The 15,692-nt window shown below is 36.0% G+C and overlaps 1 protein-coding gene across 3 annotated transcripts in view; it reads left to right on the top strand.

The window, feature by feature from the left end:
- Window positions 1–15,692, top strand: part of KCNT2 (potassium sodium-activated channel subfamily T member 2) — a 129,360-nt gene that overhangs the window by 17,530 nt on the left and 96,138 nt on the right. For all 3 annotated transcript variants that reach the window (XM_086842827.1, XM_086842824.1, XM_086842823.1), the window contains exon 3: window positions 10,849–10,928. In XM_086842827.1, coding sequence (XP_086698953.1) covers window positions 10,849–10,928 — 80 coding nt within the window. The remainder of the gene's footprint in view (window positions 1–10,848; window positions 10,929–15,692) is intronic.

Raw genomic sequence — 15,692 nt, 5'->3', positions numbered from 1 at the left:
AAGATCTCCAAAGGAAAGAATATAGACAGTCTCCAATTAGAGCAAAGTCAGACTAATCTAGAAATCACCCATTTGTAGGGGTGTGAGTAGAGACACTCTCCCTCACTTGTACAGATGGCAGCTTCTTCCACTGGTCATAAAATAACATCCTAACTTGACAATGTGCCTACTGCTGTCTGCCAAGTCAGCACAACCTGATTTGGGTGATTTGGAGTTTGTATCTGATTTGTACACAAATCTGTACTGGTGGTTTATCTGGTAATGAGCAAATCAAGTATTGGTTGGTCAGTACTGATAGATTCAATGATAGCTGGCAAGCAATTGCGTTGTTGAGAGCAGTGAGCTACGTGTTCATAAATAAACAACTGTCTAGTTCCAAATGTAAATCAAACAGCTACTGCCTCTGTAAACTAAAAATTGGTATAATACATGACTGTCCTGAAAGCCTGATAAACATCAAACAGATGATTAAGTGAAGGCATGCAGCTGACTATTCCTTAATGATTTTGCTGCTTCTGCAGAGAACCTAAATCTACACTTACAAAAGAGTCCATGCTGAGCACATACAAAAGCGCACACACACACACACACACACACACACACACACACACACACAGAGACATTTCCCAAGTTGTGAATACCCTTGCCTGCTTTTTCAGTCATACACCTCATGTTCACCCCATGAACCCCTCTGCATTGCCAGACTGGCAGCAGATCTCTAATAGCGAGCTCAAACCAAAGCTTGAGGCTTGGCCCTGTCCTCCTTTCAAGGGTGCTCTTTGCTGCTCTACAGATTGCAAGGAACTTTGTGCCCCTCTGTTCCAGCAGCCTGAGCCCGATGACATTGTGTACTTGCTACTACAGACACTGAAATCCTGGGCAGCTACTTTTATTTGCCATATCATAAGGCTTTGCTATTGTTCCCACCAACCTGTGTTTAAGCCTTTTTGTTGTGGTTGTTTGCTATGACTCCTTTGTAACAGCTTTTTCTCATGCCTTTGTGTTTCTGTTTTTTTATCTTCTAGTTGCAGGGTTTTTTTAAAGACACAACTGGAGAAATAAGAAGTGCTATCATTTTGGCCTTTGTGGATTACTGCTGCAATAGTGATTTGGACTCACAGACTTTTATTTACACTCTGTTGCACTACAAGGCACCTGTCAAGCAGTTTTCAGGCAGTTTCTGTGGAAGTACAATAATCTTAACTTGTCAGTCCTATGTAAATAAATCTGTTTACATTGTGGCGTAGATATGTACAAGGATTTACCTTCCACATAGCACATCTCAGCCAGCCCAGTTTGTGCTGTATGAGCTGCTCTGGGCGACTCTGCTGCAGAGGGCCCTGGAGAGCTGCTTTGGCACTTACTCCACACTCATCATATCCCTCTCTGGAGGGGATGAGGAGGTGACAAAGCAAACTGTGCTGACAGCTGAGGGGTGGGAAGAGGAAGTTGTGAGGATTAGGGATGGGAGGAAAGGAGTAAGTGGCAAAGGTGATAACAGGGAGTGAAATTGAGCACTTCCTTCGCATTTTCTCATCTGAAGGAAACAGCGGAGAGGTCAAATAATTGGAATCAAAGATGTGTGTATCACAGGTATGGAGATGCACACACAGACTACAGATGAGAGCACTGAAGACTAAAACTTCATTCTGTTTAAGTCAAATCTAAATATATGAAGGTTATTGTATCTTAGGAATTTGACTGCATACTTTCCTGTAACTTGGCAGTAAGTCCACTGGTTTCTGAAAACGTAGCTCATACCTGGATTGCCTTTGCAGAATGGGCATGGGTGAGTTGTGGACTGAGTACTAAACTTTCACTGGAGATGGATTTTACCTGCAAGATTTTTTCTGCAGCAGAGTGAGCAGATTTTGAAGGAATTAATGAGTTAGGTTTTGAGGTATCCTTATTATCACATCACAGGAAATATAGGAAGCACATTCTGTTTTATTTGGGTTAAAAATCCCAAGTAATACTAAAATTGAAATGAAAACAAAACAATACTTTGGTTGATGAATACATTGTCCTTGGACAAACTGAGTCTATTTTCTACTTAAAGAACAGTAAAGAAAATATAAAATATAATTACCTCACTGAACAAAACAATTTTCAGAGGGAAAAAAGACATGTTTTTGACATGACATGTTGACATTTCTAGCTTAGAACATTGCATTTCTGAAACTTCCCTCCTTATGAAATGTTAATCAGTGGGTAAGACTCCATATAAGATCATGTAAATTCACACTGAATGCTGTAGTTTAAGACCATTTTTCATAAAGTTCCATTTCCTTTTGTGTGGGTGCAGCTAATACTCCCCTATAATATACTATATCATTGGTAAAAATGTAGATTAATTAAGTAAATCCCAATATTTGAGTTTGGAAAAAAACCCCAAAGCCTTTGAAATTTGTTTTTCTGACTTGATATAATTATACTGTGCATTTATTTCAGGAAACACTGAATAAATTGTTGGCTGTAATTGAAGACTGCCAAGTATAACTAGCATAATACAGTAAAAAAGAACAAAAGAAGAAAAGCTAGCAAACAGTAGTAATAGAACAAGATGGTGTCAATAATAAATTGGGGGATTATATTAGAGTCAATACATATAGATATGCTCTATTGAATCTCACATTGACCTCCCAGTTTTATGTAAAATACATTGTACAGTTGACATAGAAAGAAAATTACCTTTATTTTGGGAGAAAAATAGTAATTAAAAGCTTAAAGCAGTAGGTTAATATTTAATTTGAATATTTTTACTATTTGATTATTTTACTCAGCTTTAAGTGAATATAATATTCCATCAATCTCAGTGTGCATTGGATCACATCTACTAGGAAAAGGATTCTGGTTTCAGGTAACATAGTAATGAGTCATATTTAAAATTATATTTTATACTTGGTCATGTGATACTTAAAAAATTACAGATTTGGATCCACCCACAAAGTTTTTTTGTTCCCTTTTTGATTTTTCTATCCATCTGGTTTTTTGCTTCTTCCTTCTGCTGTGATTTCAGAAAATTAAATCTCTTAATTTCAAAGTAAAAATAAAACTGGGATTAGCCATCTAATCTGTGAGGATGCTCAGCCTTGTTCTACTTGCTGTTTTTGAAAATACAATATCCTGAAAAATAAGAGGTAAAAGATACAGAAGAGGAGTAACAGAACAGTCAGAGACTTGGAGATGAGAAATAGAGTTTAAGTAAACACTGAGTTGAATTTCTGTGGTAATCAGAAGCTAAATCGAGTCACTTGCAAGGGACCAAAGTGACAAGAGTTTGCTCAGCATTTCTTAAGGTCAAGACATGGGCTTATCCTTTCTCTCGTTAATGGGAAACCAAAGTTCACACAGTGTGTTTTGCTGGTTTAAGCTCTGGACTATTACACCTCCACCAAAAAAACCCCAAATCAACCAAACCAAAAAACAAGCAAAGATGGCATGTTTCATTCACAGGTATTTCTTTATATGTAAGAAAGGTGTATGGACCTGTAAACTGCCATATCTGAAGTAAGCATTGAATGTCTAAGGTTTTTATTAATGTAATTCTTTAGACATAACGAAATCTACCAGAACAGTTTAAGGCTGTTATTTCTCTGACCACCTGTTTCTGTCTTTATCTGGATAATCTCCATGACAATGTCCCTCATCATGTTTACTGCTTGCTTTGTAAGAGAGAAGTGTTAAATGGGGAGCAAATGGAATCAAAACTTATTTAAATAAAATTTACAGAGAAATAACATCACATGTTAAGTGTTTGGGTAGGAGTGACTCAACTCCATCACTACCATCCATCTATTGTGGACATAGAGTGGATATTTTCACTAGTAATTAAGTTTTTGTTGGGCTTGAGGAAGGAGGATTTTTAAGGGCCATACCACCAAAACTAAGATTCCCATGTGATATCTAGGCAGTGCTGCCGAGTTTATTAAAGCCTTGATATTTGTTGGCTACCCTAATGTGCAATAGTGGAAGTAGACTGAAAGTTGAAAGAGGAGAGGAAAGGTAAACTTCTCAAAAGACAGATTTCTCAAAGTCATGAAATGATAACTTTGAGTATTAAAGTCCAGAGCCTGAGTTACAATTCCAGATGGTGAGATTGTAAAGAAGAAAGATATGCTGAAAGCAAAGCTCTGTGTGGGGAATTAGAGCAAAGAGAAAACCCTACGGGTGGGTCAGGGTACCATTTTCAAGTCAAATAGTGAAACTGTAGTCCACAGAGCAAGAAAGAAAGAAAGAGTGAAATCTGGAAGGAACTAGAGAAAAGGAACTGTGGAAGAAGGGACTAAAAGTTTTCTTAAAATTTGGATGAAAGAACAGGAAGAAGGAGGAGGTGGAATGAGAGGACTGTGGACAGTAAATTGTGGAACACTGAGCATGGGTGAAATAGTAGGGAAAAGAGACTGGGGCAAGAAGGCAAATAGATGGAGGGCTACAAAACTCCTGAAACCACCCCTGACCCTGCAGACTGTTTTCAGGGTAGACACAGGTGTGTCTGCTTGGGAAAATAACTAATGGGGTTTTTTTGAGAGAACAAGAGTCATACTGAGGTAACAATTAATTGGCAATATTACAACATACAGAAGAAGTTTGGCATGCAAAAATAAATAAATGAAAGGTGTACAATGATCAGCATTTAAATCCTGTAGTAGAAAATACTGTTAAATTTTAGATAAACAACTTGAGACACGTTGTTACTCTAAGAACAGTAATTTCTGTGTGTGAGATGCTCATGCAAGCTGCCTGACCCTGTGTGTGCCTCACCTATCACAGAGGCAACAGGGAGAGTGATGGAGTTTTAGGGGAAGGATCTTTGTTTTAGGAGATCAACAACTGCTAAGGGACGAGCAGTTGTGATACAGAGAAATAGAGTACAAAAAAATAGCTTGCAACAGGTTACTTTGTATTTTGATCCTAATGCTGTAATACAGAGTCAAACCCAGGCTGACAGAACAGAGTTATCGCAGAACACTTGATTTCAACGAGTTTGTTTCAAGTCTCTTTTTGACAAGTAGTTGCCACTATTATAAAAAGAAGAAAAACAACAAATTAACCTTCCTGCTCTTCAGGATTGGTTAATTGGCACAACTCCATAAAACTGAGTAGTGCCTGGAATCAAACTCATGGAGCATATCCAATTACTCAGACTTACCCAGTAAAAAAGCCTTGCATAATGGATTTTCATTGCAGCAGCTCTATGCTGTATCCTACATGTTAAGTATTTTTGCCCAGAAGTTAAAAAGAGCTATTTTTACATGAAATAAAAAACATTTTAAAATATCCATTTCCTCACCTTGTATGGGAAAAAAATGTTTAAATAAAAAAAATCTGCTAAATTTATCAAGCATCTTCCTTCAGTGGTTTTCTTTCAAACTTTAGCTTCAAAGTGCTCTATTAATGCATCATTCACATTTGTTTTATTAAGTTTCTCCCCTTAGCTAATAGTCTTGCAACAAAAAACTATACTTGCAGTAAAAAGTCAAGTGTATGAGGGAAACTACTTAGAAATTTCTTTTTCCTATAGTAAAGCATCATAGTATTTTCTCCTTTAAGAAAATTTCTAATGACAATACAGATTGCAAATTGATTATTTTTATTACTGCACCATTTCTAGAATGATGAATTCTTGATGGATTTTCATGAGTGCAGGAATGAGATAATAATTTCCTTTTTGAATGTGCAAGTCTGTGAATAAGGGATTAAAAAAAAAGTATTATTAATTGACTGAAAAATATGCATACTACCTGCTGCTAAGTCTCATGTCTTGCTATTAGGCTTCCCTTAAAAGTCTTTCCCTTAAAGGAACGAAAAAATTAAGATATTTTCCACAGAAATGTTTGATAATGTCATTTTCTCTCTCTGTTGCTGTAATATTGAATTGCTGCCATAGACCTGTATTGGTTTCACAAAGATAGTTTTCTGTAACTGAGGCCAGCTGATTGCAAAAATGAGCATGAAGCTGCCTACAATCAGATTTTAAGATACATTTCTATTTATATCCATAAAAATATAGACAAATGTACTACTTGTAAAGAATTTTAATTAAGGGCTGAATTTTTAGCTTTTTGATGTTTGAACAGTTAAGTAAAGTTTGCCTTGACTTAGAAGTTATTTTTTTGTGGTTCCAGGTACAAATTTTTACTTTGTGCAACCTGAAAAATTTGGTTTGGCCAGTTTTCTGATGCTTAGTTTTGTTTCAATCAGAGCAGCACTTTTGGAGTGGAGACACTAGAAAGAATTTTAGCACAAGATACAGTTCTAATCTCTAAGATTATTTATGCATCCTTAATCCTTTATTTTACAGTTTGTTATTAGCTCAGTTTATGCTATTTCTGTTTCATTAATGCAGAGAATTACTTACAGTGACACTGGAAACACCTGGTATCTATAAATCTATTAGTTATGTTAACATCCAGTTACATAGTCAGGTGAATACAGGTATGTCTGGAAACACGTCATGAAAGATTTTAACTCAGATCTGGTGATATGAAAGGGAACTTCTAAGTAAAAATCCCTGTGGAACCTGTGTTCTGTCATGTAGTTTACGAATGTTAGATACATAAAGAATCTACAAGACAACTATTACACACAGTTCTGCAGAGTTCTTGAAATTATTTATTGGTTGGTTCCTACTAAATTGATAAAAATCCCCATCACAAAATTACCTTATACCTGTCAGTTTTAAGTATTCTGCACTTGCTAGAATCATATTTAAGAAAGTGCAGGACCATATTGCAAAATTTAGATTTCATCAGCATAGTGCATAGCATACACCTTCAGTAAGTGCTTACTGTGCTTTTAAAGCAGAATTTTGAGTGTTTCAGAACTTGCAAAACTTCAAATAGAAGTGTTACCCATGACAGTCATCCTTAAAACACATTAATCCTTTTAATGAAAGCTATAAGAAAAAAAAAAAAAAAAAGCCTATTTAAAAGCCTATTTATTTTTTTATTGCAATAAAATAAGATCTGATAATAGCAGTTCACTTTAGCAGTTCAGATGCTTCATTTTTAAGCACCCATCTATGCCCTGTAGCTAGGGTCTGAAGTCCAACAGGATTTCACATATATTGAATTGGAAAATCCCAGTGAAAAAACCCAATATTGTTTTTCTATTACTAGGCTTTCTCTGTAGGAAAAATGTGAGATATCCATATATAAAACAATGTATTTAAATAAATGTAAATATTTTTCTTCAGATTGGCTCTGTTTGTATGCTTAATACCTTTTCTTGATTCCAACATCAATAAATAGTAAGCATAAACATTTACAGCTCTTGGCATGCATGTAGTGAGAAATCCAGCTCATACTTTAATTTCTGAAGTGACTATTTCTGCCAAATCTGGTTTTTAACATGGAAGAAAGACGATTTGTATCTTTGAGGGTACAAGATAATACTGTTACTATAGTAAAGTGTGGCTATGGGGTTAGAATGACCTTGTAAATAGTAATGGAAAAATGCAGGAAAAATGAATTAAATAGCCAGAGTGCAGACAGATTGGTCACAGTGTTTTACAGCCACCAGCAGTGCTCTGCATTAGTGTCCTTGACAGGAATTAGGATTTTCTTGCTACACTTTATATTGCATTATGATGAACTTTCCAAACTGCATCTTATCTGAATTATAACAGTGCAGTGTATTTGGGGTACTTCAAGATGATTCTTACAGTTTGAAAGATTTGAAGTTATTTCAGTGATATCAATGTGTTTTGGGTTTAAACTAGTGAAGACCAGTACCAATGGTATTGAGTTTTAGCACACCACACTGTGCTTTCAGGACAATAATATAACTTCCATAGTTCTTCTACAGGTGCATCAGGTTTTTTTTCATTTTCAACAGAGCCGAAGTAAGAGTCAGTAAAGCATAAGACCAGTTCTTTTAACTTCCAAAAGTAGATTTTCATGGAATATTCAATGCCAACTACATGTAAAATTCTGAAGCTATTAACTGACTGCACAAACAAAATCCTTATATTCACCAACCATTTCTCTCCCTGCAACCACCATCAAGGAATAGCATTTTAATCCTTCAGCTTGACTTCCTTCTGATTAGGGTGGACTGCCTTTTACAGGAAGATAAACTTGAAGCACAAACTGTTGAAACTACATTTTCAAGTTACGCTATAAATACACAATATACCCAAATCTATTCTGTAGGCCAGGCTGCATGTACGTGTACTGTCACCCTGATGTACATGGTGGGCCATTTTGTCAAAACCATTCACTTGGAATCAAATTTCAAATATCCTGCAACAGAGTAATCAAGTTTTATATGTGTGTCACAAGAATTTCACTTTTCACTTGAAACATCCATAATAACTCGTACTAATTTAGTCCAGAAAAATCTTGTTCAAGCCCTTTACCACTACTCCTACAAAATGTTCTCAGTATTTCAGTGGAGGGATAAGAATTTATTTTTTGTAGGTTCCCAAAAACCTCCTTTTCTAGGCTACACTTCATAGTGGGAAAAATGCAGAAAAGAGCAAATAATTAAGGTAAAATATTAACCATTAAAAGTTAATGTTCTCACTCATTCAAGTAGAATGAGTGTTCTCCTTAGAAATAAAAAACAGTCTTGGGAAAGAGCAGTATCTAGAGATTTCTGTCCTTGCCAGGGGCTCCTTCAGCCAGTCAACTTAGTAAATAACATAAGAAACAAAGTGAAATATTCTCTAGTAGCCAGAGTATCAGGAGAGTGCATTGATTATAGATGTGGGTAATGCATTTCTGAAAATGTAGAAGGCCACTACAGTTTTTACTAAAGTTTAAAAAAGTCAGGGGTGTGAGAAGGAGCCATAGAAGTGGCATTAGAAACATTCGTAATCCATTTTGCCATGGAAACTGCTGCACTGTGGAATCCCAATCTGCTGTGAGCGCAGGTTTCTAAGAAAAGGCAAGTAGACAGCTGTTAGAAGGCTATCAGAGCAATTCATAGTGCTGGTGATAGGAGGGTGATTAGCTCCCACATCCTCTTCCCTCATTATCATTGAATATTGGCCCACTGTTAACATGTTGCTTTTCCTCGTAAGTGATTACTGAAATTTTCTTACCAAAACTCTGGTAGATTAATTCAAAATGTGTTAAAAAAAAACAAACCACCATGCATCTTTTCAAGAACATCCCTAATATCCCTTACTTCAAAAGCTTGTGCCACTTTTTTTACCTCCTGAAATATATCCTTGAAGATTATGTACACTTAGCATGTGGCAACTGCCAATAATGGGAGATGTTTCCCACTAAAACTGTCACTGCATTAATGACAGTAAGTACCTTGGAAAATAAATGAGATTGTTGTTTGTGCTTCCTCTGAATAGGAAGTAGTGTGATTACCCATCCTACAAGGAACACTACAATAAAATACAACAAAGGCAATGACTAGTTAAAATTAACTGACTTCACTGCTGAATCACAGAGCCTTCTTTTTATGACCCTGTCCTACAAAGTGATATGCCTAAACTTCTGGTAATAAGCAGGCTTGAAAAGTCACATTGCCTGAGATGCCACCCGTTCTAAGCCCAGAAGTAAATAACCCTCCAGCTCCTTCAGTGTACGGAAATATCTTGTATAGACAACCTGAGAGACACTACAGATAACAGTATATTGTACAAAAATCATTTGAGCAAAAGGCTTCACATGCAAGAAGGGAAAAACTAAAGTCAGGATTCTGCTAGAAAATTATGACTACATATAAAACCAAGTAGTTGAAGTACAGTTATTTGATGAAAGACTGCTGAGAAGAAATGGTGAAATAAAGTTCAAGCATGCTTGAGCAGAAAAAGTACATGCAGCTGTGCAAAACATGATGATCTACAGAGAAAGGGAGATGTAGGGAAATAACTCACTTATGTGGTGTTTCTTTATTCTTTAGCAATAATAGACCTTCTCCAGCTGAGCTCTGACTTCTCAGGAAGGCACAGATGTGCTGGCGTAGATTCATTGCTGAGGGAGAACTGGCTGGGGATGGAGATTCAGTAGGTTGGGTAGAGCAGGGACTTCAGTGAGAATGAGCTTAATGCTACTGTCATCTTCCAGCAAGCACTGGAGCTCCACAACTCTGAACAGGCTGAGGTTTTCTGCATAACTAATACACACCTTCCTCCCTGGCCAATTCCTTGCAACAGTTCTCTCTTCTAGGCTATATAACTATTGCATGTGTGGTACTCAGGCTGAACTGAGGGGCAGAAAGATGAAATATAGCCAGGCAGATCTGAGGGAATAGAGAAAAGATACCCCTGTTGCTTTAATATAATCATGAGGAGAGTTATTTTCTGTACAATATTGTGTGATTGCTTTCAGCTCTCTGTATTTCATGGTGACAAAAACAAATCCAGAGAGGGTGGTTTTGTTTGGTACATGAGTGTTTGCTTATAGGTGAGTACAAACAAGTGCACTGAGACATGAACATTTAACAGAAATGTGAACAAGATAGAAAAAAGAAGGATCATTAAAATGGCACTTTTACAGGAAGGAAGTTGAACTGAGATGGGAGGCGTAACCTAGAGATCAAGGAAATCTTCCCTTCTAACATGCAAATAGGAGAATGGTCATCCAATGAAAATCCCAATTCTTATTTTGCACTGTAGACTGTCCAAGTAATATGAAAATGATTCTGCATGTAAAGGGGATAAATTAAAGGTCTTCTGCTTGTTGGTGATGAAGTTTTTTTGTTTATTTGGTTTGGGTTTTTTTAAAACTTTCAACATTAGTCATTCAAATAGTGAGCTTTTGGCTGAACACTCACTATAAGTCCTTCCAGTTTTATATCAAGAATAGGTGATTAGAGATTTCAAATTCTTTGGTTTATTATCTTTCATAGACAGTCCTAATACTTTCTTTTTTATTGTTTCAGGGTGCAAGTTGAATTCTATATGAATGAAAATACATTTAAAGAGAGACTAAAGCTCTTCTTCATCAAAAACCAAAGATCAAGTAAGCAGTTGGATTAATTTCTGTTAAGCATATTTGTGATACTTGAGTAAGATCAAAATCAGTTGAAGACAACAGTGAAGTTATTATTAATTTTCTTCTGAGTTAGAATATTTAAACTTGAAAATAATGTGCTCATGCAGGATCAAACAGTGACGTCACAAATTGTTAAATAAAACCATTATTTTATTTCTGTGTCATGATCAACTTGACTAAATTACATTGATCTGGCAGCAATGCTCATTGACAAATTGTGACCTTGTGACTAGGAAAGCAAGGACACTTAAGATGGTAGAGGAGAAAAGCTGCAGAAGTACCCAGCTTTTTGAAGGCTTCTATTTTATTAAGTATTCCTAAAATTTCAAACTTTATCTGCACTGAAAAAAAAAAAAAATTGGAAAGGAGACTATTGGGGATGTGGTACTTCAGAAATGTAGCCCTTGTCATTAGCCTATAATCAAACTGAACTTACAGTCTTAGCAATATAGTCTAACCTAAATATAACTTCAGTGATACTTGTGCTTAAAGTCATTGACCATCACGGAAGAGAATAATGTGGAGGAACTAAGATATTAATCTTTTTAAATACATCCATGCAGCTGGTCCAGGGGGGTGGAAACATGGAATATTATCCAATCTTGGTTAGAGTAGTAGAGTTCATAGGTCAGAAGAGCAGTAACTGACCTCTATTTTCTTCTGTGTATCAGGACTGAAGTTACCTCTCTTTGCTTTTCATATGTAAGGAACTAAAATTACACTAGCTGTATACATGAAGTACAAAAAATACATTTTGTCCTTTGTACAGTTGAAATTGGTTCATGGTTTTGTGTCTGGAAAAAGACAGAAAAAACAAAAGAAAGAAATTTTTTGATGTCCCAGTCTGAAAATACCCAGACAAACAAAATTTGGGACATTAGATCAAGCTTTTAAAAATAGACATACCAAAAAATCTGTCTTTAAGAGCTAGCAATAAATAAATACTAGCTTTATATCACAGAACTTGATATTTTTATTGGCTAAACTTTTACTTTCCAAGTGTAGGAAGAAAAATATTTCTCTAAAAGGAAAGAAAAAAGGCACCGAGCTGTCAATAATTGACATTTTCAGTATGGGCTTTGGAATTAATTGCTGGTTTTAAGCTAGAGAATCAGGTTTAACAAATCTTCTGAAGGTTCATCCATGGGGAATGCATTACTTATTAGACTTACCTAGACAAACATGGGAAATTCAGGTGCCTAAATAGCACAGGAATGATGTGGATAGCCATCAGAGCACTGATGTAATAAAAATCTCAAAGCCAAAGTAGTCAGTAAGTTCAAACAGTCCTTCTGTTTATGCAGACCTTGATTCTTGTCCAAATACTCAGAACCAGAATCTTCCCAAAGAAAGTCTCCAAGAAGCTGCTGCTGACACAGTAACCTGCCACTCAGTAACATGTACTCATTCAGTCCCTCCACTGAAACAGGAAGAATCTTTTGCCCACAAGTACCAGGGAGCTGATAAACAAAGATAATGGATTTTAGTCAGTATTCAGTGAGAGCACTAAAAACCTTCCTTCACATATTAAGGATGGACTTCCTGTCTTTGATAAAAAAATTGTCAGTAGGATCAGCAAATTTTTTTGATAGTGTAACTAAATCAAACCTGTTCAACAAAGAGTTTTTTATAATATCACATGGTTTTGCCAACCAGAGAAGTCAGGTCTAGAATTTATAAGAACTTTCTACATAATACTATCCTGATCTAAATCACATCTTTGACAGCAGCTTGAAATATCAACTACTTTATTCATTATTATCTTTGTTTAAACTGATAAACTGATATAACAAGCCTTCATCTATGTCTCATGTCAATCTAGTTTCCACTCCATCTTCTTCAAGCAAATGTCTAATCAAATTCAAACAATGTATAAAAAACATCTTACAAAGGTGTCACACAGCACTCTCCCAAAAAAAGAAAAAAAGAAGAGAAAGAGAAAGTGACATAGTCATACAAGCTTGACTTGCTTGTACTTGCCAGGACCACACTCTGCATTATCACAGCCAACCATAAGTCTTAAAGGGAAAAAATAAGTGAAGTTTCAAGTCAGTAAAGAGGGAATAAAGAATAAGCATCACAAGGATGTAAATTATTAAGAGGATATTTTGGTCCATCTCCTAAAGCCAGCTGCCATCAAAATGATTTTGCTGAAAATCAACAGTATATTAGTGACCTATAGGAAAGGAATAATGGGAGGTGATTCTAAAATCCTCACCTGGTATCTGTCACTCTGATTAGACCAACTCTCTAAATCTGACATTTAATCTACAAAAATGCTTGCAAGGATAGCATCAAGAATTTATAATAAAATAGTCACAGTCAGAAGTGGTAAAATATAATATATCATGCTATACTTAAAGGTGCCTGAAAGAATAGCAAATACTTTTTTAAACTGAGAAGGAAATGTTAAGATTTGACAATTATATTTGGTCCACAAAACAAATAGATGTTGAAATGTTATTAATTCTTTTGAATAAGACAAGAGTATGTAACAACTTTGTTACATAGACACAATGAAATTGCATTTCCATTAAGCAATACATAACTGCATAACAGTGCATGATGAGTTGAGCTGGATACAAGTTTCAGGCACCACTCATATTCAAAACATAGAGATATTCTGTGCCAATGACCCTGCTACTTAAGCAATCTGGCTCTGAATGGAGAAAAAGAAATTCAGTCAAGCAGACCATGTTGATCCATTGACAGCATGTGAAATACAGAACAAAAATAGACAGGAAGCAAACAAATCTGAAATGCTTCCTTTGTACCAGAATAACAAGTGAAAACCTGTTTTAAATGCCTTCTGTAGTGTTTGTACCCCTCCTTCCCACATCTGAAATCCTACATCTCCATGATAGTGGAAGACATGCATTGCCTCAAACTCACATGTGAATCCCCAGATAGGAGGCTGAAGAATCTTTCCACAAGAAAAAAAAATGCATCTCTTAGGCCTGCATTGATTATCCAAACAAGGGTGGCTGCATATGTTACTAGTGTTGACGCACACAGAGTAAGAAGAGGTGACCCAGGATAGGCTGGGTCAGGAAGCCTTTTCTTTCATATTTTAATAACTGACCCAATCATGCTACAGAACCTGTACTTTGCCTTGCTTTATAAACAACCCCAGCCACAAAATGCACTCTCTAGAGATGCTGACTGGATCCCTTAGATGAAAGCGTGGCTAGTTTGAAAACCCTGCCTCCCATTCTGTGGGAAATTGCCATTCCTATGGAGATATCCAGAGCCTGAGTTCTAGATCTATCAGAACTAGGATTTGAGAATTCAGGATTTAGGGCAGCAGGCTGGAGCATCAGTCCACTGTATTGATGTAGCTTTTAATCAGAAAAGAACCATTTTCTTTTGGCATTTAAACCAACATATAATTTCAAAGGATGATTAGAAACCAGTCCATTATCAGTGCAGAAAACAAGTGTTTCACACCAACAGTAACATTTACAAAGCTAAAAAACAGTAGAAAAACAACAGAATTCTGTACTCGCCAAAGAAAGTTAGGCAATACAAAATTGGTAGGCTTTTATTTGTTTGTTTAGGATTAGGGTTCTTTTTAAGCATTATCTGCTTTTCTAGTTGTAATAGCTTGGTTGTTAGGGCAACCATTCATATTCCAGCTGACTTCTACAAAAGGCTTAGGACAAATAAATAATTAATGTTTTCTTCAGCAACAGTTTAAAAAGCTGCAAATGAGGATCATATCACTTACCAAGTCAAATAATAGGATAATACTTCCTTCCTTCCTGATAGGGGAGCAGGAATCCTTAGGTTAATATTATCGAACCCAGTTGCTGGTAACAGCTGTGGGACTTCCCATGGACCACAGGATTTTAACCCTTAATTCACAGAAACAAAGTGCTGTTAAAGTCCATCCAATTCTTTTGTGATAACTGCAACTTCACAGTTAAAATAATTAAGCAGTTTTATGTAATCAACCCAAAGATTTTGCTCAAAAATTGCTTGGTAAAATATTTAAGAATTCATTTTATATTTTTCTGTGTTTTTAGTAGATGGAGTTTTAATGGGAAAGGAACTAGTAGACATAAAAACTGGTTTATCAGTTTTATCTGTAAGATGCTGATTTTGAACTTAGGAGCAAGTAAAGTTAAAAAAAATAGTGTTACCATAAAATGATTGTGATTCTCTCCTTGGAAGGGAATGTATGCACACAGCTTTGGGTATGCATTATTTGGGTAGTTCTTAAACCACAGAAGTAATTACAATGAGTTCAGCAGACCTGCTGAAGTATTTGCAACACAACAGTAATCTCAGTGTCCTTGCAGTGACTGGGGCAAGGGAAGTCATACCTGGGTAAGACTCAGAGTATTCTGTTTTGGATAGAAGGGCTCAGCCATGCAGAACTGGACTCTCAGTTTGCATGACTGAAAAAAATTATTGCTAAAGTGACCTCCAGTCACTTAACATTAGTCAACTAACAGTTTTAACTTAATTAGTAAATGAATGCTTACTTCTAAAAGTCAGATGCAAATATTCACACTAGCAAAAAAAAAGTCTGCTGAATTCAATAGCAGTACTGAAAATTTAAACCTTAATCCTCTGATGACTGCAAAATCACGTAGAAATACAAAAAAAGTTCCACTTCAGTAGATAATGGCTCCAGTTGGCAGTGAAATAAATTGCCCATATGATAGAAGTAAGTGTCCATGTGGATCCCTTTCAAGGAATCCTGTCTTTGTGCATTATATCTATGTT

This window comes from Cyanistes caeruleus, chromosome 9 (genome assembly GCF_971803275.1).
Source record: "Cyanistes caeruleus chromosome 9, bCyaCae1.hap1.1, whole genome shotgun sequence".
In the NCBI taxonomy this organism is placed as follows: domain Eukaryota; kingdom Metazoa; phylum Chordata; class Aves; order Passeriformes; family Paridae; genus Cyanistes; species Cyanistes caeruleus.
Note: the sequence above shows the minus strand (reverse complement) of the source record. Positions and strands in the feature narration are given on the sequence as shown.